Source organism: Euleptes europaea, chromosome 3 (assembly GCF_029931775.1).
Source record: "Euleptes europaea isolate rEulEur1 chromosome 3, rEulEur1.hap1, whole genome shotgun sequence".
In the NCBI taxonomy this organism is placed as follows: domain Eukaryota; kingdom Metazoa; phylum Chordata; class Lepidosauria; order Squamata; family Sphaerodactylidae; genus Euleptes; species Euleptes europaea.
In genome coordinates, this window is record NC_079314.1 from 86,338,500 (window position 1) to 86,363,722 (window position 25,223).

The 25,223-nt window shown below is 43.0% G+C and overlaps 2 protein-coding genes across 3 annotated transcripts; both read left to right on the forward strand.

Annotated features, from left to right (window-relative positions):
• The first annotated feature begins 737 nt into the window (after positions 1–737).
• On the forward strand, positions 738–3,956 carry APOLD1 (apolipoprotein L domain containing 1). Its single transcript, XM_056847392.1, has 2 exons — positions 738–742; positions 3,223–3,956. Exon 2 carries the CDS (start codon positions 3,226–3,228, stop codon positions 3,946–3,948), a length of 723 nt encoding a protein of 240 aa, XP_056703370.1. The 5' UTR covers positions 738–742; positions 3,223–3,225; the 3' UTR covers positions 3,949–3,956.
• Positions 3,957–12,835: 8,879 nt separating this feature from the next.
• On the forward strand, positions 12,836–24,969 carry DDX47 (DEAD-box helicase 47). Of its 2 annotated transcripts, none has more exons than XM_056846232.1 (12): positions 12,836–12,964; positions 14,412–14,505; positions 15,726–15,774; positions 17,600–17,671; positions 18,509–18,627; positions 19,917–19,988; positions 20,122–20,238; positions 20,362–20,508; positions 20,744–20,881; positions 22,856–22,926; positions 23,124–23,253; positions 24,722–24,969. In XM_056846232.1, the coding sequence occupies exons 2-12, from the start codon at positions 14,422–14,424 to the stop codon at positions 24,848–24,850; spliced, it is 1,128 nt and encodes a 375-aa protein (XP_056702210.1). In that variant the 5' UTR covers positions 12,836–12,964; positions 14,412–14,421; the 3' UTR covers positions 24,851–24,969. The 2 variants fall into 2 exon arrangements, with proteins under 2 accessions (XP_056702210.1, XP_056702209.1); XM_056846231.1 differs by having other exon boundaries at positions 12,842–12,964; positions 15,586–15,774.
• Positions 24,970–25,223: the final 254 nt, after the last annotated feature.

The window sequence follows — 25,223 nt, forward strand, 5'->3', positions numbered from 1 at the left end:
TTAGTGAAGTCATTGGGATACAGTGCAATCCTAAGAACACTTTCCTGGGAGTAAGCCCCATTCAGTAGACTTCAGTAGGATTCTGAGTAGAGTTTAGGATTGCACTGATAGTAATTTACAATAGAAGCTGATTTGCCCTCTTGAAAGCTGGATGGCTTTTTTTGCCTCCTGCATATGCCCCCAGCCAACCAGAAAGTGGAATTTCTAAAAAAAGTTCTATTTGTGAAAGAAACAGCCTAAGTAAATTTGATAGATGGCTGAGATCATACTTTATTTTCTTGACAATTGTGTAAGACTATCAGGATTCAGTCAACCACTTTCCTGGCTGGCAAACACTGGTTTCTTTGAGAAATAATGTATAACGTCACCAGTTATTTCAAGAAAGGGAAGGGCCGTGTATTCCCTTTGGGAGATGACAACATTTGCTTAGTGTCAGGAATAGTGTGCGTGCGTATGTGTGTGTGTTTGGTAAATGTGCGTCAGGAAAAGTGAACGCACAATGTTCACTTGGAAGTATTGTTTCCTGAACGTGACACATGATGCTCTGTCCCCATGGCCAGTTTCCAGCGTATCACATCCTTCTGAAAGTCGTTGTGAGTGTGGGTCAGGAAACGACAAATTCCTGGTATGATGCAAAGCAATCCCACTGGGGCAATAGGACTGGGGAGGGGGGGAGTATAAATCGAGCTTGTCCAGAAACAGACTGAGATTTGCTCTTAGGAACGTTGATCTGAAAAGAAAGGTAGGTGGGATTTTTTTTTAAACGTTGCCTATGAACACTCTGGGGCCTTACCTATCTCTTTTTACTTGGATAGAATACTTTTATTTCTTATTACTGTAAAAAATATTGGAGTTTACTTAAAAAGGATGCTGACTTTTATGCCACTTTACACTGATTTTTGAGCTGAACGTAAAGTCAATTCCATACATATATATCATTTATCAGACAGCTTTATTTTAAATAATTCATGCTGGTGTTTTGTAACTTCAAGCTATCAATGAAGTAAGAAATTTTGTAAAGTACAAAGCTTATTCTCATGAATATTTGATGCAGATTTTGTTTTTCTTCCTTTGGAACAAATAATATATTTTTTAGACTCTTGGAAAGGTGAGCCAAGAGGCAAATTGTTAATCAGATAAAGGCAGCAATCCTAAGCAGGTCTGCTCAGAAGTAAGCCCCACATTATTTGGTAAAGCTTGATCCCCGGAAAATATCCTTAGGATTGAAGTTGAGCTGACTATTAATTAGAATGTAAGGATCATCACTTAGGTCTAGTTTGGCAATTTGCTATAAGATATCAGATAAGGCTCATTTGCAACAAAACAAAACAAAAAAACCCCTAGGCATTTTACAAGCATTTTGCATTTTCTATTTACTCTTAAGTCCCACATTCTATCCACTATGCTGCACAAGTTCTCCTACTCTTGAGGAGACTTGAGATAGAAGCTGTGCAAGCCTCCAGTTACACTGTAGTGTGTGAAATGGGTTACTGACTTGAACTACCTATGTGTTCGTCTCCTCTTGTATGGAGAGCTCTTGAACCTCTTCTTCTCTCCATGTGGCAAGCTATAGTGTAGTGAAAGCATGGAGGGGCTGTCAAACATGACTCTGTGATATTAGATGAGAACCATAGTAGCTGCATACACTAGATATGGAGAGAGGAGACTTGCTTGGCCTGTGAAAAAAGTCTCAAAAGTGCCAAAAAAAGACAGCTAGGGAAGCATTTTTCAGAAATAAAGGAATGTGCTCAAAAAGAAAAAAGGCAAAAGAACATTCAGGCAGTCAATGTGAGTGCCTGAATATTATATTCTTCTTTCTATATAGAGAAGAACCGTTTGTGGGAAGCTACTATTGCATAAATATGGAGAGGAGGTTTGCTTGCATTAAAAATAGCAATCTGGAAATATTTCCTGCCCTACCCTGATAAACACAGGTCACTTTAGTGGGATAACTGCAAAAAGAGGCTGGTGAATCCTGGGATCCACTTCTTAAGGTTCCTTGCTGTTGTGGAAATACAATAGTAGAGGAAATATGGCAAGGAGGGGGGGGAGGGAGAGAGAGAGAGAGTTTTTAGGGTGGGAGGCAGGGTACAGGAGAGCTGAACTGAAAGGAAACTGTATAGGTTTGTGCCTGCAAAAACTGAACTCCCATTGTATGAGTGAACATAAGGCAGAATGCACCAGGAAGATCTCCTGCACAAGTCCCAATGAAATTAATTTCCTGGCGGGGTATGCACCATAGCTTAGATCTATCCATTTCCCACTCTGCTGCCCTAAATGGCACCCCAGGTTTGCCACCTGAGACAGCCACCTCACCTTTTCTCATGGTAAGGCTGTCTTTATGCTCCATGGCCAAAATTTCTAGGACAAAAAACTTCTGCCTTTCAGAGTTATAACAAAAAAGTGCTATGACAGGGAACTGGTATGATCTCGTAGAAATACTGCATTTGGGGGTCTTAGGCTCATTCCTCAGCCCTGACTTCACTAAGTGGTCTTGCAAAGTCATTTTCAGTGGTCTTTCTGTGGGAAGGGAAGAAAAAACTGCCGCCCTCACATGATGAATGAAGCAAATATTGTATACACTCTACATGCAAAGATTATCTTGGCACAACAGCTACATTTTTGGTACTGATTGTAAAGACCATTTGTGAAAGATGTTTCTTTTCCCAGGTTTTTTCCTGGTGAGAGCCACAGGGCTGTGGAAGGGCCTCAGCTATGTGCCTGCAGTTACCCCATGGAGAAACCACATTGTATGCCAGGGACATCTCATACGGATACATTTTTCTAAAGAAAGAGATTATAATGATCAACAAAAGGGCTTATGTCTTAGCTGCTCACTAGAAAGAGGACACTTAATTAGGAACACCCAGATGTTCTGATTGCATCTATGTAGACTCATTAGGGTTTACCCTAGGGTTGCCAGCTCTGGGTTGGGAAATACCTGGAGATTTTGGGGGTGGAGCCTGAGGAGGGTGGGGTTTGGTGAGGGGAGGTGCTTCAATGCCAAAGAAGCCATTTTCTCCAGGTGAACAGATCTCTATCGGCTGTAGATCAGTTGTAATAGCAGGAGATCTCCAGCCACCACCTGGAGGCTGGCAACGCTAGTTTACCCCCATCTGGCTACATTAGTGCATAAGCACTTGTCTATCCCCCAGTCAGGCTGGCTCCCAGAATGCATGACTGCCTTTCTAAATGCCCTTCTTTTTTCTGTCTCCTGTCGAGGTCATGGAGGGCAACTTTTTCTCCTACACTCTTGATCCTACAGAGCGCTTCCATGATATACTGCTGGATCAGAGACGCAAGCTCCGTGAGCACATCAAGAGCCTTCGTGAGATCTCACGTAGAATCACCAAACTGCACAGGTGCTCTCTGCTAGCCAACATCACAGGGAGTTCTTTAAGTGCGGCTGGAGCCATTGCGGCCATTGTGGGACTGTCCTTGAGCCCTGCTACACTAGGAGCATCTCTTTTGGCCTCTGGTGTGGGTTTAGGAGTGGCCGCTGCAGGAGGAGCAGTCACCGTGACTTCCGATCTCTCCTTAGTGCTGTCCAATTCCCGAGAGGTGAAAAGGGTGAAGGAGATTGCAGTGGCCTGTCACAGCCAGATGAGAGAAATCATGAACTGCCTTGAATTCCTACACCGTAATCAGGGCCCAACAGACCCTATCTTACTGCAGGCTGAGAGAAACGCTTCACTCTCACTGTACAATTCCATCTGCTTCATGGTCTTCTGTGGCTCACAGGGCTTCATGGTCCCTGAACACACAAAAGAGGTGACGAAAGTGAGCCATGTTTTTCTCAAGGCCAAAGTTCAGAAGCTGGCAGAAAACCTGGAAGCCTGCGCAAGACCCATGGATGAAATCTGTGAACTTTTAGAGAACAGGAAAGAATTCTCCTCGAAGAGAAAAACACCAGCGCTCTGGGGTGTCAGGGGTCAGCATCACCTTTAAGGACCAAATGCTTCTCCTGCAAAAAGCTCTGAAAACAGGGACTAGCACTCAAAGAAATCATTACAATATGGTGTTATATCCTTTTCTTAATATTAGGGTTGTGATGAGTCAGGAATTTTTCCATGCCCAAATCCCTGCGGTTCCGTGACAGTGAAGCTCAGCCATTGCACACGGCAGATGGGAACAAGAGCTGGGCCAGTCCAGTCTAAACTCAACACTTCCGTGGTTTGATGCTTACGCAGGGCAGTCCATCCACGCGTTAGGCATACCTTTTTGGAGGAGGATGCCTCTGAAATTGCTGGTTTGAGGCCCCAACCCAGAAGCGGAAGTGTGGATTGCTTCTATGCACACACTTACAGAATTTTTGCAGGAATACATGGGAACCAGTTTCCAAATCTCCAATTTGAAATGTGGTGCATGTACTTGACTCTCACAGCACTGAGCTAGATAAAGAGAGTGGTCATGATGGAACTGTAGCCAGCTGAAGAAGGAAACGGCTACAGATACCAGAGCCTGTACTTTGTCAAGCTAAACGGGGCCAATAATCAGGGATTAAAGGCCAGAAACCTTTGACGTACCTGAATCCTATTGATGCTCTCAGCAGTGGATGGGAATTGGTCTGTTTAGGACATGTAACACACCATTCTTTTTCTGTGACAAATTATCTATTTCTGTTACCTGGCTTTGGTGTGCCCTTCTTACACCATGCGCTCAGGAGCTTGTACTTTGAGAGATATGGGTATTTATTTGTACAGGATTATTTTAAACGTTTTGGGAGTTTATAGTTCAAAAAAATAATAATACCATTGCCACAAGGTGGGAGCAGTTCCTTCACATAGCCAGATTTCATTCAGCTTGCAGAAGAATCTTTTGGAAGTTGTTTTGCTAGCATTCCCCTTGTCAGAGTTTTCAGCTAAAATAGTTGGGGAGGAAGGGGGAATAGACGGGCTAGCAAAAACTCAGAATTTATCCAAGGGTAAGAACTGCTTGGTCTGCCACTTTATGTTTTGAATTTAGGATCACTCCCAACTACAACTCAGTCCCTTCTGCATGTATAGGTAAATACCTCACTGGAAAGGGTAATAATAATCCTGTTTTACTTATACTTTTGCTTCTGGGTGGGTTTGCAGGATGAGTTTCTTTGGTAAAAATTGTTGCAGGCCTTTCAGTGTCTTTGTAAAAATAACTCCCCCAACTTCCACTTTATTGATAAATTTAGACATTCTGAAGGATTTATTTGGGGTGCAGCTACAGCAAGCTGGGCCAGTACAAGCTCCCAAACAGCTGTAGCCAAAGTTTTAGGTCCAAAAAGCCCAGAATAGGATACTTCTGCTTGGACACACTCATTTTTTCTCAGGCCCCATCAATGAGTGTGAGTAGTTTATAGGAATGCTTTGTATGCTGGGGGAAAGGGTAGTTGAGAGAAGTAGATGATGGCTAGGGATTGGGTCATTATGGTAGAAAGTGCCGTCAAGTCAGAAATGACTTATGGTGACCCTGTAGGGTCTTCAAGGCAAGAGACGTTTGGAGGTGCTTTGCCACTGCCTTTGTCTGTGTGGGCCTAGAGAGTTCTGAGAGAACTGTGACTGGCTCAAGGTCACCCAGCAGGCTTCATGTGGAAGAGTGGGGAATCGAACCCGGTTCTCCAGATTAGAGTCCGCCACTCTTAACCACTACACCACACTGGCTCTCTTAGGATTTCTTATAGTCTGTATTTCTGGAGTACATGAGAACCATTTTCTTGCTTTTATGCAGTTTCACAGACAATCCAGATCTTACGTGGCAACTAGCACACAGTTAGGACTGGTTTGCATGTTCTCTGTGTTTATTGACCTAGGTGTGCTAGTCCCCAAACATGCACAGAAGCATGTGTGAAGGAGAAATTTCTGGTAACGTTCATAAAAATAAGTCACCAAAAAGCAGCCCTGACACATGCTATAGAAATTAACTCTTATGTGTGTATTCCTGCAGGTATAATGGTGGTATCAAATAGCAATGAAATAGAGGGAAGAAAAAAAGCAGAACATGGGTCTTTGGCATTTTCTGGATACATACAAATCCACCCTTACTAAGCAACGAGGAGCAGAAGCCAACCGTAAAACATAATGGTAGTACTAATGGTACACAAGAAACAGTTTCAAAATGTGTAGATTCTAGTTCCCACTGAAGTGGTAAACTTGTGTCTGGGTTACACCATTTCAGACTCGCGTGAATCAATTTACCTCCACACAATAATATTCCTATTACACAGAAAACAAGATGTCAAGATTTCTAGCCTATCCTATCCTTGTCCCTGACATGCTATTTTTCTTTGTACCAAGAACATTCCCAACATGAATGCATATCCAGTCGTATAAGCCCCCACTGCAGTCTCTGAAGTGGTTCAGCCCAAACTCCTCACTGTAGTGAGGCCATACATTGCTAGCAGTAATGCTAAAATCCAGGGATTACTGGATGTGTTTTACCGTATATCCAGGGATTACTGGATGTGTTTTACCGTATATCCTCGGGTATGGCTAGGGTTGCCAGGTCCCTCTTCACTACCAGCGGGAGGTTTTTGGGGTGGAGCCTAAGGAGGGAGGGGTTTGGGGAGGGGAGGGACTTCAATGCCATAGAGTGCAATTGCCAAAGTGGCCATTTTCTCCTGGGGAACTGATCTCTATCAGCAGGAGATCAGTTGTAATAGCAGAAGATCTCCAGCTAGTACCTGGAGGCTGGCAACCCTAGGTATGGCTAATATCATGGGAAAGGAGAAACTTTAGAATCTTTCAAGTGCAAAGAAGTGAGTGACAAAACAATAAATTTAAGGGTATTGAAGCTTGCAGAGTTTGGGTGTGGGATAGGTTGGCCAACTCTGGGCTGGGAAATTCCTGGATATTTCAGGGTGGAGCCAGGGGAGGAGAGGGCTTGGGGAAGGGAGGTACCTCAACAAGGTATAATGCCATGGAGTTCTCCCCTCCAAAGCAGGCATTTTCTCCAGGGGAACTGATCTCAGAAGAGATCAATTCTGGGGCATCTCCAGACCCCAACTTGAGGTTGGCAGCCCTTATGGGATGAGCTGCTTATGAACTAAAGAACAGATTCATGTCTCAGTTTCCATTATTTTCACTTTGCTTTGTGTGTGTGTGGTCATGATTATCTCCAGGAGTTTTCAAGTATGAATACAACAAGAAGCAATTTCCAAAGATGACTGTGATGCAATAAAAAGTACAGATTAAATGAATGAATATTACCTAACTTTGTGTCAGCATCTCTATTGACAAATTGTTTACCCTGGACCACAGTTCTAGCTCACAGTGTACTTTGAAGAATACAGCAATGAAGTTACCAGTTTGAAGTAACAGGTTTGTTTTCAGACATAAAGATTGAACAGTTATAGAAACAAGCACAGAGGCAATTCTACGCCCACGCTATCTGAATTTGGAGTAATGGAGCTAGTTAGTGTTCAGTGTTAGCCCTCTGGCTTCAAATTTTGCATAAACAAATAGTATGGCTGTAACAATATACTTAGTGAGATCACTCAAATTAGTAGTTCCAGAGTTTTTCTGTCATGTACCTACATAGCTTCTGCTCTCTCCACTTACTGGCATCAAATCAAGTATTGTTATTATTAAGATTTCTAGAGCACCTCTTCAGAAACCTGCTCCAGGCAGCTAAGTAAAAACAAAACAAAAACCATCAATGAAAAATAGGTATAAATTGCTGATAACATCCCCCCCCACAAGAAGGAGCATAACCACAAGTTAAAAGTAGTAATCAACAAAAAACAGATAGTGATAAAAACCATCACTATGCAGACCATAACCAGCTGACAAAGGATAAACTTGTTAAAAGCCTGGTTAAAAAGAAATGTTTTGGCCTGTTGCCTAAATGTGATGCAGGTGAGCTTCAAAGGGGTGGGCATTCCAAAGGTGAGGTGCTACCACTAAGAAAGCTCTGCCTTTAGTTGCCACTTGCCTTACCTCTGCAGGCACACAGAGAGCAGGAACTGAGATGAAGATGTTAACTGGTAGGCTGGACAGTAAAGGAGAAGGTAGTATCCTTCATGTACCATAGTCTGAAGTTTAAATGTAAAAACCTGCAATTTGAATTGTGCCCAGAAACAAACAGGCACCCTGTGCAGATCTTTCATCACAGAGGTGATATGATTCCTGTATCCAGCCCCCAACACGAGCAACATTATTGTTAAATAGTGACTGATCAGTCATGGACTAAGCTAAATTTAACATAAAATGTTAAGCACAGCTGACTGCCCCCCAGTAATTATTAACCTACAGGGAAAAAATGTTGTTTTTGCAAAGACAGTATTTGTTAACAAATGCCTATAATAGTACAGTTCTATTGATAATTGTACAGCATTTGATGTGTTAACAGAACATATTTCCTGGTCTCACAATGAAATCTGCATGCAGATTAGAGTAGAAACGAACACAGTATAATGCCATTTCTCTAACATAACCTAGGACAGTGTTACTCAATCCATGACTTCTGGAGAGCCACATTCACAATGACCATCAACCAAAAGAGCTACATTTGCATGCATTCCTGGCATGAGATCTGTATCTCAGGGAGGCTTTACCTGTCCTTCTGGTGATGGCTGTTTCAAGGTGGGAACCATTGTCAACCACAGGGCAAGGGCCTTGTCATTTTCCAGAAACATGGGGCAGATGCCAAATTAGGGAATAGTACTCAGAAGAGCCACAGGTGGGATGCCAAAGAGTCACCTGTGGCTCCCGAGAAACTGTGTGAGTATTACCAATTAAAAGATATTCAAGCAATTGAGCCAATCCAAATTACCAGGACATGGGATTCTGTGATTACATTTCTTAAGCTTAAAAAGGTGCAAAGGGTTTATTCCTTCCCCCTGAACTACGGTATTTCACTGGAGAGAAATCCCAGCTCCACCAGAGTTACAAGTAGACCTAGTAGGGAAGAAACACAACTACAATATGGGTGCCTGACTTTTTCACTTATCAGATCTGATAACAGCCTGGATGGTGGGGGACAATTTATCTCAGGGAAGCAATGGGAACTCCCCCCTTGCCTCAGTTCCATGGCTCCTCAGTGGTTGCTTTTAAAATTTGAATTACACATCAGGAAATCAGATGACAGATCCCCAGGGTTTCCCATAGTCTGGCCTCATGAAATGCAGATAAAGGGTAACATTCACTCACATGGAGATGTGTGGGAAACAGGATAGCTCAGAGATAACTGGAGTTCAGATAATCACAGTTCTTTACCACTGTTTTCAAAATTCATGAGTCAAATGAGTTCACAGATGCATGTTTGTCCTTCAGCGCCTGCTACTTGGCTCTATGACCTGCAGGGGTAAAACACCACCACAGATGTTCAGAAATTCAGCTGTGAAACACACAGTGCCAAGGGTAATAACTCTACAGCACCCAGTACCAAAACAATTTAGAACTTTATTAGAACATAGGCAAGGACTGGTCTGGTCCCTGCTAGGTGGGGTTGCCAGCTTTGGGTTGGGAAATACCTGGAGATTTTGAGGGTAGAGTAGGGTTGCCAGGTCCCTCTTCGCCACTGGCGGGAGGTTTTTGGGGTGGAGCCTGAGGAGGGTGGGGTTTGGGAAGGGACTTCAATGCCATAGAGTTCAATGGCTAGGGTTGGCAACATCCAGGTAGTAGCTGGAGATCTCCTGCTATTACAACTGATCTCCATTCAATAGAGATCAGTTCAACCGGAAAAAAATGGCTGCTTTGGCAATTGGACTCTATGGCATTGGAGTTCCTCCCCAAACCCTGCCCTCCTCAGCCTTCACCCCAAAAACCTCCCACCAGTGGCGAAGAGGGACCTGGCAACCATACCAATAGCCAAAGTGGCCATTTTCTCCAGGTGAACTGATCTCTATTGGCTGGAGATCAGTTGTAATAGCGGGAGATCTCCAGCTACTACCTGGAGGTTCAATACAGGAATACAGCTGTAAACAATGCCAACTATATTATGGCTATATTTTTACAGTATGTGGTAATATGCCCACCAGCAACAAATACCATCAACAGACCTGTGTATTTTTATGCATATTTTTATATTATATCTCAACAAGTAAATTACTCAAAAGCTTCCTTTATCAGGTAAGTATTAAAGCAAAGTCCACTTGAAATTGTCCTGTAAGATGTGTTTCTTTCTTTACAGCAGCAGAATATGTATTGAAGGAGAAAACGATTGTTTCGGAGCACGAAGCCCAATTCTTCCTCAGTTCTTCAAAAATACAATGCACGCAGTTATACATCACCATCCATGATATCTGGTTTCAAATGAATACCATTTTCAAAATTAAAGTGCAGTATGCTTCCCCAAAAGGGGTAAGGTGTTGAATTCCTTCCACGTTAGGTAAGGATTCAAGTGGCCAATTGCCAAAGTGGCCATTTTCTCCAGGGGAACTGATCTCTGTTGCCTGGAGATCAACTGTAATAGTGGGAGATCTCCAGCCATCACCTGGAGGTTGGCAACCTTAATGCTAGGCTATAACCACCCACAGCCAGCAACCAGTGTAAGAAGCAAAAAAGTGAAACTAAACCAAAGGCTTTTTTCCTTAAGGGATTGTGTTAAAACAACTAGACAATACAATAAGGGAACGTCAAAAATTCTCAACTCCTGGGATGTAGGGCTGCCAACCTCCACATGGGGGGCTGGAAATCTCCTGGAATTTCAATTGAACTCAAGTGAGTGAGAATGACATTTGTAGGTGAAACCCAGGATATCCAGGGGGGTTCTTCCTTTAGAGCACTGCCACTCACACCACTGATCCACTGGAAATAATGCTTACCTCATCACTGCAGATTCTGCATTGGATCCAGCCAGGTTTTTTGCTCAATCTTGCCCAATTCCTCTCCTTACTGCAACTCCATCCTACATGGCTTTTGTGCATTCAGGCCCCATGATCTCCAGCATAACCTTTTTTTTTTGTGGGAGGGGGGGCGTCTATGGGAAACCCTCCTTTTTCACCAGCAGGAAAACTGGTAGATAGAATCACATTCTATCTCCACTGTGAAGATTTTGATCTGTCAGGCTTGCAAAAGACCATAGAGCAAATGGCTATGGAAAAGCAGAAAGGGAGAGAAACATCTCACCATTGTTATATTTGTTGCTCACAGATGCTAAAAGAGGTACTGGCTTTGACTGAGGGGGTGACTGAGGGGGTTACCGCACTTTGTATTCCCAGCGATGTATTAAGGGTTTGAAAATGTTATAAAAAACATCGCTTTAAAAGGGTTTTTGGATACCACTGCTTATAAATGGTTGGAAGACGTCTTCACAGCTAAAGGGGCCAAACAAAGTGCGAACAGTATTTTTTATAGCGTTTTCAAACTCTTAAAACATCGCTGGGAATACAAGTGTGGTAACCCCCTATGCCTATGTCACAAATGTGATTTTTGAACCTTTTACTTTAGTGGTCATGCTGAAAGTTTATTTAGATTTCCTGTCACTCTTCCTATTGTTCTGAGGGCAGGATATCGCACAGTTGGGCTCCAGTAACTGATGGCTTAGATACGTCATCGTTTCCACAGTACTCACGCATGTAGACAGAAATTTTTTCCCAGAGAAAGTATTATCCTCAAAGACACCCTTGAGAGTTCCCTTTGATATCAAAATCACAATGTTAGCCAATTCAGAATTTAATTGTGAGTTTTTGAAAATCAATCTGAACAAATGAAAAATAGTTGAAAATAATAAAACACAATATTTGCAGACAAAACTCTTACAATCACTCTCTGGACCTAATATCTATTTCACTTACCAAACCCCTTAACCTCATTGCTAGGGTTGCCAACCTCCAGGTACTGGCACGGGAAGAAATCAGTACAATAATACAAAATGTTGGTTCTTGTAGGTTATCCGGGCTGTGTAACCGTGGTCTTGGAATTTTCTTTCCTGACGTTTCGCCAGCAACTGTGGCAGGCATCTTCAGAGTAGTAACACTGAAGGACAGTGTCTTCAGTGTTACTGTCCTTCAGTGTTACTACTCTGAAGATGCCTGCCACAGTTGCTGGCGAAACGTCAGGAAAGAAAATTCCAAGACCACGGTTACACAGCCCGGATAACCTACAAGAACCAATGAACTCTGACCGTGAAAGCCTTCGACAATACAAAATGTGTTTATTGTGTTTCAAAACATTTCAACAAGTACAATGGACTACAACAAGTGACAATAAACAATATATACAAAACGTGTTTGATGCAGTCTGAATAGTACAGTCTATAAATAGTAGAATCTTCTTAGTATATAGAAAAGTATTTTAAAAGTCCATCACAGAGTCTTCATTAAGCATGATGGGTGGGGGACGGCCGTTTCAAAATTTCTTCAGCCCCATTTCCAATCAAGTATCCAAGCTTAATTAGATTCTATATATCATCATGAAGCCAGTTCACCAGTTCCCGTAGGATACTCCCAAGTGTAGGCAGCAGCTTAGTTTGTTAATTTCCAGCAAACATTATGTTTCAAATCTATCCAGTGCCACTTCATTGTTTTCTTCCAAAAACCAATTAAAAATGGCAGCACGTGATTTTTAGCCTCGGTCGACCCTAGTTTCCAGTCTCACAAAGCAACGAGCAAACTTTAGAACTCACCAGAACTGCTAAACTCCAAAGCTTGTTCACTGCTTTTGTTAATTGGCATTAACAAAAGTATTATATGGCTTGATTTTTTTCCCCCGACGGCCCAACACTGCTAGCTGCCATTTTTGACTGTTTTCTCTCCCTCCCTCAGCAGTCCCGGTCCAGGCCCCCTCCGTCCACAGTCTTCAATCCATCCTTCAGTGGCTCCACCAGCCAATCTCCGTACTACAAATCCCAGCATCCTCCGCGCCGAAGCACGTTTTCTAAGGGACTAGGGCGACGTGACGAACCCGTTGGCGAGTGGTTCGTGTTAGCGCTTGGACTACTAATCCCAGGGTACTCCGAGCGTTTGGGGTCAAAGGGGAAGTTAAACATGGCGGCCGACGTGGAGCATGAGGAAGCGGCTAAGGAAACCGTGAAAACCTTCAAGGAATTGGTGAGGGAATAGTCTGTTAGGCCCCTCGGTCTCCTTCCTTTTTCAACAGCCCCTTTTCCCTAGTCCTGCTTGCCTGTTTTTCTGGTCGCGGATCTGCCGCAGCGTTATTCCTCATTCCGCACCTAAGTGAATAGTCCATCAGAATTCAGTATCTGTTCCTTATAGATATCAATGTTCATCGCTTTAACTAATTATAATATAATTATAACTCATTATAATATAATTCTTCAGGTATCTGAAGAAGTGAGCTGTGGCTCACGAAAGCTCATACCCTGCCAGAAAATATTTTTGTTAGTCTTTCAGGTGCTACTGGACTCTTGCCCTTTTCTACTACTGCAGACAGACTAACACGGCTACCCACTGTGAATTATAATATAGTATATATTACAGCGTGTATTCAGACTTCCTTGTCCCCAAAATATTGTCGAAGGCTTTCACGGTCAGAGTTCATCAGTTCTTGTAGGTTATCCGGGCTGTGTGACCGTGGTCTTGGTTCTTTCCTGACGTTTCGCCCACAGCTGTGGCAGGCATCTTCAGAGGAGTAACACTGAAGGACAGTGTCTCATTTGTTATCCTTGTCCCTGTTTGTTAACCAGGTTACCAAAATGGTATTATTGGTGTCAGTCTACTGTTGTTTTACAGTACAAGGCAGTAATTATATGGTACTGCTGTTACACCCGTCCTACTTTATGTGGATATAGATATTCTGCAGCTGTTTACTTGCGTACTTTCTCTATTGGGAAAGTGCCTGTGGAGATCATCGAAACCTTCTGTGTAGGAGAAGCTAACAGAGTTTCTTGAACCCGTATTTAGTAGCCAAGATTGCAATGATGTTGGACTTCATTGTAAAGAATACCAACCTGATTTGTGTATCCTGCCAGAACAAACTATATATTATTCCACAGTTGTGGACAAAATAAAGGTAGGAAAGACAGATATGCAGATCCAATGATTTCCTGTAAAGAAAGACTTTTCAGAATCGATTGCATGTTTACCCTGTCTTTTCTCTGAGGAATTCTGCTATGTAGGACTTTCACTTATTATTTTCACTTAATAGTTGTACCACATAGGTTAAACAGAGAGGAAATTACTTACCCAAGGTCCTTAGTGCAGGTTATGACTGAGTGGGAATTTTAACCCAGTTCTTTTTGGTGCATGTCCAGCAACCTCCCATCTATGCCACACTGCCTTTCTTAAAAGTAGCTTTTACTGATTCCTGTTATTTCTTCATTTCTGAAATTTGTATTCTGCCTTTCCAGAACCTACTCAAAGTGGTTGAGTTGATTTTACATGAAGTTAGTGTACTTTTTATCCCATAGAGTTTCATGTTATCAAAGTTTCCAAATGGCACCTGACTTGCAGATGGTGGAGAAGAATTTGTTGCAGGCCATACCGGGTTGTCAAGGCTGGGCTGATGATTTTTCCATTTCTTTCACTGGAATAACAGGGAGTGACAGATGTGTTGTGTGAGACCTGTGATCAGTTGGGATGGAAGTCACCAACAAAGATCCAAGTGGAGGCGATTCCAGTTGCACTTCAAGGTGAGGCTGATTTTGAGAGCAAGAGGTTAGGGAGAGGAAATCCGACTTAAAAGCAAAATTGGGATATTTCAAGTATAGACATTCTAGCATTTCATGGACATGTTGTCTGCTTAAGGTACGAATTTGTGTCTCCTTTTTCTGAACAGCTGCAGTTGCTATGGAAGAAAAAGTTCAGTTCTTGTTAGAGTAGTATAAGCCAGCCTACCTTTTTTCTAAAAATTGTAAAGGGTGTGTTGCTCTTAAGAGCTGCTTGAAGAAAGATCAGTGTAAAGAAAAAGGCACTTGTTCAATGTGCAACATTCTCTTTCTGAACCAGTTGTTTTGCCAGGAAGTAGTTTGTAAATGTGTACTTGGAAACCCTGGTCTTTGAAGTTAATAAAATATATTCTAATTTAGGGGTAGCAGTGTTGACCTCTTGGTTGTTATAAGTAGTATGCTTTTAGATTTGGACTGAGGAAGTGCTGCAAGAATTCTCTCCTATGAAACAGTATTCACAATTAAACAGTGTATTTATAGATTCAGTGTAAAGTTGTGCTCTTGTACATAAACAATATGACTTATCCATACATAACTGATGCATCCAAAATACTTTTAAGATGACTTTTGCCCAAAGTGAATGATATGTCTACCATTGGTTTAGTTGATCTCCTTTAAAATTTCACGTGTCCAGCAAGGCAAGTTTATTTTGAAAGCCCTAATTGAAATTGTATCTATGGATGCGGGTAGGAGAGTGGACATTTATTGCTATTTTCATTATCCTCAGGGGAGGGAAGCGGGATGACTTAGCATCCATGTTCTACCTGCAGCGTTGGATGTAGTGAGCAGGATGGGGATAGGGGGCAGGAGGAATTACTAGAAAGGAGTACTGTAAGAGCCATACTTTGTGCGCATTATTCTCAAATACCACATTGTTATGTGAGGGGTGGGTGTTTAAACATATAAATAATGCAGGTTTTATTTTCTGCGTTGGTGTTCTGTTTGCAACAGCTAGATTCTCCCCAAGTGCTTGGAAGCGTGATCCATATATGTCATGTTGTCTTTTCTTCAGTGCCAAATGTGACAGAGCTTTTTTTATTGCAGGCCGAGATGTCATTGGCTTAGCAGAGACAGGATCTGGAAAAACAGGGGCTTTTGCTTTGCCCATCCTTCAAGCACTGCTGGAGACCCCGCAGCGCTTCTTTGCTTTGGTACTTACACCCACCCGGGAACTTGCCTTTCAGATCTCGGAGCAGTTTGAGGCCCTTGGATCTTCCATTGGTGTCCAGAGCAGTAAGTGGCCTTTGTGAAATTACTTACTTTAAGCAGAAGACATAACGATGTTTACAAGTGCAGAAAAGAGATGGAACGATTGTGTCAAGGGGTGAATAATAGCTTTTACCTCTTCTGTAAAGTAGGGTTCTTTACGTGCTTCCATCACCATGATTGTAGAGATAACTGCCAAAGAACTTTCAATGTTTTCCCTAAAAACCTAGAAACAGAGATTTCAGTGGGTAGGACTTTTCTACTTTCAGAACTGATACACTACCGAGGCAGGGCAGCCTAGTAAGTTGTGTAAACTATGCAAATAAAATATATTAAGTTTGTCTAACTTATTCCACTTAAATAGTTCTAGCAAGAGCCTCTGGTTAATTTTTTTGAGGGGAGGGATACATGATTGACACATGATTGACAACTCCTCTTGTAGCTTTTCCTATAATAGGTGGCAGCTGGGTGTTTTGCTTCATTCCACTCTGAATTAAAAATAAAGCCTGGATAAGACTTGCTACCCCAAGACCAGGTGTCCCCATCATGGTGCCTGTGGGTGCCATAGTGCCCGACAACTCCTTTTCTGGTGCCCACCAAGTGTTTTTAGAAAGTGGGCAGGGCCAGGTGGGGCTTTTCCCAGCAAGGCTTCTGACTGGCCATTGGAGATTTGATTGGCTGTGCAGTTATTTAAAAACATATTACTTTGGCAGCAGCTGCCACCACAGCACAAAGATCTTCACTGCATGACTGCAGGTGAGCTGTTTTGTGGCTGCACCCACCATGCTGTGTCAGAAGCCCAGAGGTGCCCACAGGCTCAAAAAGGTGGTGAACCTCTGCTGAAGACTGTATTTGAGTCTTCTTTATAATATTCATTTGCATCAATCCTCAAAAGGCTGTTTTGCCTAAAGAAATAGTTCTTGGTGCCTAAATGTAGCAATACAGTTCCAAAGCTATTACAAGCGTTAGACCATGGTCATGCTTGAAAGCAAAATAATGAGCACAGCTACATTGTGTAGGTAGGGGTTTTACAGAGAAACAAATGGACACTAGGATACCGACAATGCAGTTTTAAGCAGTTATACCTTTTTAAGTCCATTGAAATCAGTGGACTAAGGAAGGTGTAAGCTTAGGATTCCACTGACCACAGCTTTGATGGGCAGTAGATTCAGAATGGACCAAAAGAAATACATCTTTATGCAAAAAGTGATTAAAATGTGGAATTCATTGCCACAGGATGCCGTGATGGCCACAAGCATAGATGGCTTTAAAAGGAGATCACATAGATTCATAGAGGATAGGTCCATCAGTGACTACTAGCTGTGATGACTACAGGGAACCTCCACGTTCAGATACAGTAAACATCTGAATACCAGTGCCTCGGCCTCTGTTCCTTATTGTTGGACCTCCAAATGAACTGGTTGGCAAGATGTTGGGCTAGATCGACCACTGGTCTGGTCCAGCAGGGTTAAGAACATAAGAAAGGCCATGCTGGATCAGACCAAGGTCCATCAAGTCCAGCACTCTGTTCACACAGTGGCCAACCAGGTGCCTCTAGGAAGCCCACAAACAAGACAACTGCAGCAGCATTATCCTGCCTGTGTTTCACAGTACCTAATATAATAGGCATGTTCCTCTGATCCTGGAGAGAATAGGTATGCATCATGACTAGTATCCGTTTTGACTAGTAGCCATGAATAGCCCTCTCCATGAATATGTCCACTCCCCTCTTAAAGGCTGTTCATATGTTCTTTTCTGTAAAGGAATTGTGGCCAAGGTGTGTAGAGCATATTGAGGGAGGTGGCCAGTGGTTTGTGTTTCAAGGGACCTTATTTGGCTTTTCTTTCCCAAGCTGTAATCGTTGGAGGAATTGACATGATGGCTCAGTCTCTGTCCCTAGCCAAGAAGCCGCACGTAATAATCGGTAAGTGGATGGGATTATCCAGGTGATGAAAATAATGAGGTCTATAAAATCCACGTGAGCTGGGAGGTATTGCACAGTTGAGTTCTTCTGCCTCTGAAGTGAGGCAATGAGAAGCATTAGGTTGCCCAGCCACCTCAGAAACTTTGGGGCTTGAAAGGCAGAATAGAACCTTTAAAAAAAATCACTTATGCACTGGTGACATACCTTTACTTCCCTAATGCTTCCTGAGTCCAGCTAGCTGGAAAGCTAGCCAACAACTGTATTGTTGCCCTTCAGTTCTAAAATAATGGCAGTTGTGGGAACATAGCCTGACACTGCTACTCCCAGCTTCATCCTGGGAACCTCCAGTTGCTGTTCCCTAGTGTAGAATCTTGCTGGTTGTTTCCTGCTCTGCTAAATGAGGGCCTAATCATGTTAAGTGATGTACTTTGATTGGGATTGTGCAGACTCTTTATCATCTAGTTTGAGAATGCCTAGTAGATTGACCAAGCTTACAATATAACCTCATGGGGTTTAAACCTATTCTTGATTTAGGTCAGGGTCCTCTTTTTTTTTTTAACTAGGTTTATTTCTCAACCAAACATGCCAATTCAAACCTGTGCAATGCCTTGGCTCAATGCTTATTCTTATGTCTACACTTAACAGAGGTTTATTGAAGATGGAAGCAATGGTAATTTCAAAAGTTGTATGCTAAATGTGGGGTGGTCACATGGCAGCTGTGCTTAATGGGTGGTGCCTGGTGTTACCATCTTATATTGTCAGTCACAAACCAACTGGGTAAAATTCTGGAATATTCTCCTCTTGATGGTCTCACATTATTCCCTGTCCCCCTGGCAGCTACCCCTGGTCGCCTTATTGACCACCTTGAAAACACAAAAGGCTTCAATTTGAGAGCTCTGAAGTACCTAGTTATGGATGAAGCAGACCGGATCCTCAACATGGACTTTGAGACTGAGGTGAGCTTTGTTAATCCTGGTTTGTCTGAGTAACTTTAAGGACTTCTTGGGGAATGATGCTGTCTAGAGCTGCAGTGCCAAATGTTTTAACATGTATTTGACTGACACTGGCTTCTACCTACATGACACTTGTTGGTATGAAAAACATACCACTCTTTGCCAAGAGGCATGTTTTCTCCACCATTTACAACTGGTAGCTTGCTGGAATTCTCATTGTGTTACTCTGGATTGCCTTTTTCCCACTGTGTGGCTCCCTATTAACTGTCCTACAGTTGACACAGTGGTATTATTGGAAATGGTCCTGTACCCCTTCAGAAAAAGCGAGATTTCTTGGAAGGCTTGTAGTCTATGGGCTCTTTGGTTGCCTTGTCACTTGCAAGCCATGGAGAAGTTAAACTCGATTCCTCAGGTGGGCTGTGCTTTTTGGGTTACAAAAGCCAAGAGCCAGAGGGGCCCCCAAATGACTGATCTATCAAAAACTCGCCCTCATTTGCTGACTTGACTCTGAACCTGCTGAATTCCAAGGAAGGGGAGATGGCGGTGCCTGAGAAGTGGAACTCTGAACAGGCTGCCCTTTTGATCGGGGGGGAGGCACTTCTGGATCTCTCGGTGCATTCTGTTCCTCAACAAGGAGAGCAGGCAAACCCAAGGACATCCCATCCTCTTCGGGAGAAGTTACAGGGAATACATCATCATCTGAACTGCTTGCTTCTCTGGGTCATGGTTGTGAACAAGAGGTAGAAATAACACTTTTGATTGAGTTAACCAAAACTGAACTTGGAGATGTTCTCTTCTTACTAGGAGGCGGAAACTGATCTTGGTTCAAATTGGAATGAACAACTCAATGTGCTAAGGGACTGACTTAATACTGGATGCTCCTTTGCAGCAGTTTCAAATCAGTCTTGAATATATTTCAGTACATTTTCTCCTGGTTGTATGTCAGCCACCTCCCTTTCTGTATTGCAATAGTTCTGCATTAACTTACCCTGGGCAGCATGGTGGCGATCTCGGCTTGTAGTCTTATGGAGTGCTCTCAGGTCCTCTTCAAGGGCCTTGCTGGGTTACACTGATGCTGTACTCTAGCCTACTTTAGTACACCATATTGCATATGTGCTGCTACTTGTTACAGCAGTTTGATTAAAATAAAAGGAGGGGACTTCCAAGGTTACTTATTCCACTTGCGTCAGGGTTCATTGGTACTGCACAACGATATTTTGTGCGTGTGTGTGCACATGTATGTAATGATTATCTTGTTGTGACTTTGTTTCACTTTCTCACTTTCTTTACAGGTAGATAAGATCCTGAAAGTGATTCCCAGAGACAGGAAGACATTTCTGTTTTCGGCTACAATGACTAAAAAGGTGCGAGAGAAGCTGGCATTAACTTTCTGACCAAGTTAGGAAAGAAGAAGAGAAAAAGGGGTATCTAAACCAGGCGGGTAGATAATGACAAGCTGTGTCTGACAATTAAATGCAAAGTCTATTTTTTGTTCAGGTGCAAAAACTCCAGCGTGCAGCGCTTAAGGACCCTGTTAAATGTGCAGTTTCAACTAAGTACCAGACAGTTGAAAAACTGCAGCAATATTATGTTTTCATCCCTTCCAAGTTCAAGGTAACTATTTCCTTTCTGTTTCATATTTCAGCAGCTTTACTCTTTAAAAAGTTGTCCTTTACCTAATCTGCATTATTTCTTTTCCCTTTCTGATCTCAATTTCCCACCCTGCTCCTCTCCTAGGACAGTTACCTAGTCTATATTCTGAATGAACTTGCTGGGAATTCTTTCATGATATTCTGCAGTACTTGCAATAACACTCAGAGGACTGCCCTCCTGCTTCGGAATCTGGGCTTTACTGCCATCCCCCTCCATGGACAGATGAGTCAGGTATTGGCTGGCCTTAATGCAAGGAAGTTTCTGGAGTGCTGTACTGTAATCATTAATGTTTTGATGACAAATGCAATTTATGTTCAGTGTCAAATTTGTTTAACTAAACATAAAACAAATAAATACCTCTCGTCATGGGGAATAAATGAAAAGTGAATCTCCAAAAATTTTACTTTTAAAAAACCTTTTCCCTGGTTGGAAAATATTTGATAGCTTCCTGTTTCTTTTTCTTCAGAATAAACGATTAGGATCTCTGAACAAGTTCAAGGCCAAAACACGATCCATTCTGCTGGCTACGGATGTTGCTAGCAGAGGTCTGGACATCCCCCATGTCGACGTAGTGATAAACTTTGACATTCCTACTCATTCCAAGGTGAGTTAAAAGGAACGCTGCTGATTGAGGACTCTTGCCTCTCAAAATTTGGGATGTCTCAATGGCATTCACAGGAAAAGGCAGAAGATACTTGGCTTTCTTCTTCCATCGTTCTGGGTATTTCATTATGGTGGAACAGCTACACTTCTCTGTGAACCCTCAGTGAATTATAAAAGGCTGGGGAGAGGAATGATAATACCAGCAAGGGATGTGGCTGCAAAGGTTGAGGGAGCCATTGTTGATGCAGTGGAGGCCAAGGTGATAAGGGAATGGTACACTTTGGCTGGGTCGTGCTTCCCTGGAGGAGCCAGTTTTCAGGTTGGGGTTATTTCTGAACCAGGCTTTGTTGCCTTATTCTCAGGCGACAGCTGTGGCCACCAGTACTTTCCCCCCCATCTTTGCTTTGTCCACAGTCTTTCTGGTGAATCAAGGTCATGCTCCTGTAAGCTGTACATTTTAGCTAGTTTAATTCTGGCTTAGAGGACTATTCAGAAACCTCAACAGATCCAATGTTTGGCAGCCAACATTTTTAGATGGAGTTGTTCTTGGGGGATCATGTAACACCAGTCCTAGAAGATCTTTACTGGCTTTCAGCTGGTTTTCAGGCTCAATTCAAGGTGCTGGTTTTTGGTCTTGAAATTTCTACATGATCAAGGACCCTGATTACTTCAAGGAATACCCCCCTCTCATGTGTATCTGTCCACATTCATTGACATCTTCTGAGGAGGGTCTCTTGTTGGAGGTATGAATGGAAGCCACAAAGTCTTAGAGCCACATTGGTGGTAGCATCCCTGTTCTCAGGCTCCCTGCCTAGTAATTTGGATTTATCACTTCTCGATTGGCTTTCAGGAAGCGGGTGAAGGCCATTTTATTTCTGCAAGCTTTTATTTCATTTGGTTGTTGCAATAGTCTGGAGAACTTTTAAAATATTTTTTGTCTTGTTGTAGATTTTGATCATCTGGCTTGCTTATGGATTTTATTGTATATTATAAACAGCTCAGGACAGCAGTATAGTGCTTAGAATGTTGGAGAGTTGGCTGATAGATCGTGGACTAACCATTCACTTTCATCCCAACCTACCTATCAGGGCTATTGTGAGGGGAAAAAAGGGGAAGGGGAGCCATGCATGCCATCCTGAAGTCCTTGGAGGAAGAGTGCGATAAAATGGATCAATAGATAGAATTGTGCTTGAGGTAGCTGACCGTATAGTCAGTTTCCACCATCTATTACTACTGGATGTCTTCCAGTCTTCAACGGTCAATTCTAACAAGATATGCCTTTATTTTGCCCATCAAAATTATTTGCTTGCTATTACTTAGATGGGTGGACTCTGATGGACTCTAATCTGGAGAACCGGGTTTGATTCCTCACTCCACATGAACAGTGGACGCTAATCTGGTGAACCGGGTTGGTTTCCCACTCCAACACTGGGTGACCTTGGGCTAGTCACAGTTCTCTTAGAGCTCTCTCAGCCCCACCTACCTCACAGGGTGTCTGTTGCGGGGAAGGGAAGGTGATTGTAAGCTGGTTTGATTCTTCCTTAAGTGGTAGAGAAAGTTGGCATATAAAAAACCAACTCTTCTAACTATCACACAGATATCTTTATGAAAGTATAATTTTTACACACTATATAGCCTATACCTTTTACGATGGTTAAATAGTTCAAAAGACTCTGGGATCAAATGAAGAATTCCACGTGGAACTTTTTGAACCATTTATCATGCAGCAACTTTAACTGCCCAGGGAGGCAGCGGGTTGCAGCCTCTTGTCACCAAGCTAAGCCCAGCTGCACAATCCCTCAACTTTCCTGGGTGAATCTAGACAGCCTTGAAATGCACCAAATACGTATCCTGATGAAGCGAGATAAAACATACATTGTGGTGTCCCCTGCATTGCATGCTTCAGGTTCCACTTTTTCTTTGTACTTTCTCTGGCCTTATCTGTATTCCGTGTGACTCTCTGGGTCTATTTCAGGATTACATTCATCGTGTGGGGAGAACTGCTCGTGCCGGGCGCTCTGGCAAATCAGTCACCTTTGTCACGCAGTAAGTAGTGCTGTGGGCCACAATCAGTAGCTCTACATCTTATCTGAATGGGTGGAAAAGTTTGTTTGTGCTGCGGAACAGCAAGAGTGTGAGGATCCAGTGATGGGGAATAGGGGGGGTGCTGACTAGATAATGGGGTGCTGGTCAAGAGGAACGAGAGATGAGATAAGACCGAGACCTTGGCTACTGTCTTACAGGTATGATGTGGAGCTCTTCCAGCGCATCGAACACCTGATAGGCAAGAAGCTGCCTGCTTTCCCCACTCAAGAGGATGAAGTTATGATGCTGACGGAGCGGGTGGCCGAAGCGCAAAGATTTGCTCGGATGGTAGGTCTCGCTGCTTGTCGGTAATTCTCAGGCTGCGTCTGCCACAGGTCCATGGGTCTGTTTCACGATGGGAGGGCAGCCAACGTTTAGCGAACCCATCTGAGCTGTTTGCCTAAGGGTGCGTTTGGAGCATTAATCTGCACAATGCCAGGAACGTTGTTAGTGCAAAGTAATCCCATGTGAGGCCATTCTTGATTTAAGATGTACCTCATGTACCACAGTTTCTCGCTTCCTTCCAAGTTGGCTGTGAGAGCAAGTATTTTTACAAAACGTTATCTGTTGCACATTGTCCAACACTTCATAGTTGGAAATAGGAATGTTTCTTTGTGTGGGTGGGCGGGCCTTGGAGCAGGAAGGAATGTAGCTGCCTCCTTAAAAGTGAGACATTTGGAGGGCCAAGTTCCTCCAAAAGCTGAAAAATGTACCTGTCCTGGGTGAACTGGGGCAGTTGGAGGGATGTTCTTGAATCCAAAAATGTAGATTCTTCATAAAATGGCTGCATCACTATTCAGGAAACTGCTTGCTGTGAAAGAATGTTTGTGGTACATTTCAGTTAAAACCATGAGGCAGGTTCTTTTTCTGAACACTTCCAGACTTGTGAAAAGCACACTTTGCTTCCCTCCCACCCAAGAATAGCAGTAAACAGTGTTGAAAGTATTCACCTATTCAGAGTGAGGGCAGGAAAGCATTCACCTTCAGGGCCAAGCTAGGTAATATTGTGTCTCTGGGGACACTGCTGCCATTTTACTACTGGAATTCCCTCACTTTACAAACACCACAGGGGTCTGGTTGTTCTCAGGACTGTAGGGGGTTGGTGCTATATTCAAGAGCCCAAACTCCCAGTTGAGCCAGCAGTAAAATGAGATTCCCCGGGTACACCATATCTTCTAGTTCGTCCTTCATGCGGAACTGGCCTTGTGTCATTGTCACGTAACCAAATCTGATTGGCTGTGTGGCACTGTGACTTCACACTGATTAGGATCACAGCTCCCAGCAAAAAGGACACTCTTTAAAAAAAAATGATGCCTAAATTGTAGAGGGGCACTGAATAGATGTGAAAAAGTAGCATTTATGTGGGGTGGGAGAACACATGAAGCTGGCTTCTACTGACTCAGACCATGGGTCCATCAAAGTCAGTATTGTCTACTTAGACTGGCAGCGGCTCTCCAGGGTCTCGGGCACATCACCTGCTTGCCTAGTCCCTTTAACTGGAGATGCCGGGGATTGAACCTGGGACCTGCATGCCGAGCAGATGCTCTGCCCCTGAACTACAGCCCCTCATTTTCTGCCAAAAACGATTGCCGGTGAATATTTGGTGGATTCTTAATTCAGAATCTGCTTACAAATCTACTTGTTAAGCCTGTGATGCTGATTGTGTGTTTATTGCTTCCAGTCCTCTTTATCTTCACGATTCTCCTCTCTTGCTGCTGAGAAGCTCAAGTAATTGCTTGTTCTATTTTCACCACAGGAATTGCGGCAGCAAGAAGAAAAGAAGAAACGCTCTCGAGACGAGGCAAATGACGATGATGACACCGAGGGAACAATGGGTGTCAGGAACAAAGTGGCTGGTGGGAAAAAGAAGAAACGGAAAGCGTGACATTTTTTCGTGCTTTTAGAGTCCTAGGATTCTTGAGGCTCTGGTCTGGCACCATTATCAGACTGTCTCTCCATCACTAGCCTAATAATAAGAACTCTTCTGCTTGATTAGTATCTTTGCTAGTGAAACGCAATTCAACATGCTGGATATAATGTTGATTTTATATATATATGGGGGGGGGGTGTTCAGGAGGCGTCGGAAACATACCCCAGTATTGTGGATGCCTTATTACCTCTACAGCCAGTTATTTTTTCTGTCCACCACTAGGGAGCAGGAGAGAGCTGGTTCAGTGATCTGTATCTGGGCAGTCAATCTTTTTGATCTACTACCATCCAAGTTACTGAGACTTCCACATCTCATAATTTTATAAAAG

Coding starts and splice junctions, on each gene's coding strand:
- DDX47 (XM_056846231.1), top strand. CDS start 12,902: ATGGCGGCCGACGTGGAGCATGAGGAAGCGGCTAAGGAAACCGTGAAA. Junction 12,965..14,411: donor TGAAAACCTTCAAGGAATTG/GTGAGGGAATAG, acceptor CTGGAATAACAG/GGAGTGACAGATGTGTTGTG. Junction 22,927..23,123: donor TCAGTCACCTTTGTCACGCA/GTAAGTAGTGCT, acceptor ACTGTCTTACAG/GTATGATGTGGAGCTCTTCC.
- APOLD1 (XM_056847392.1), top strand. CDS start 3,226: ATGGAGGGCAACTTTTTCTCCTACACTCTTGATCCTACAGAGCGCTTC.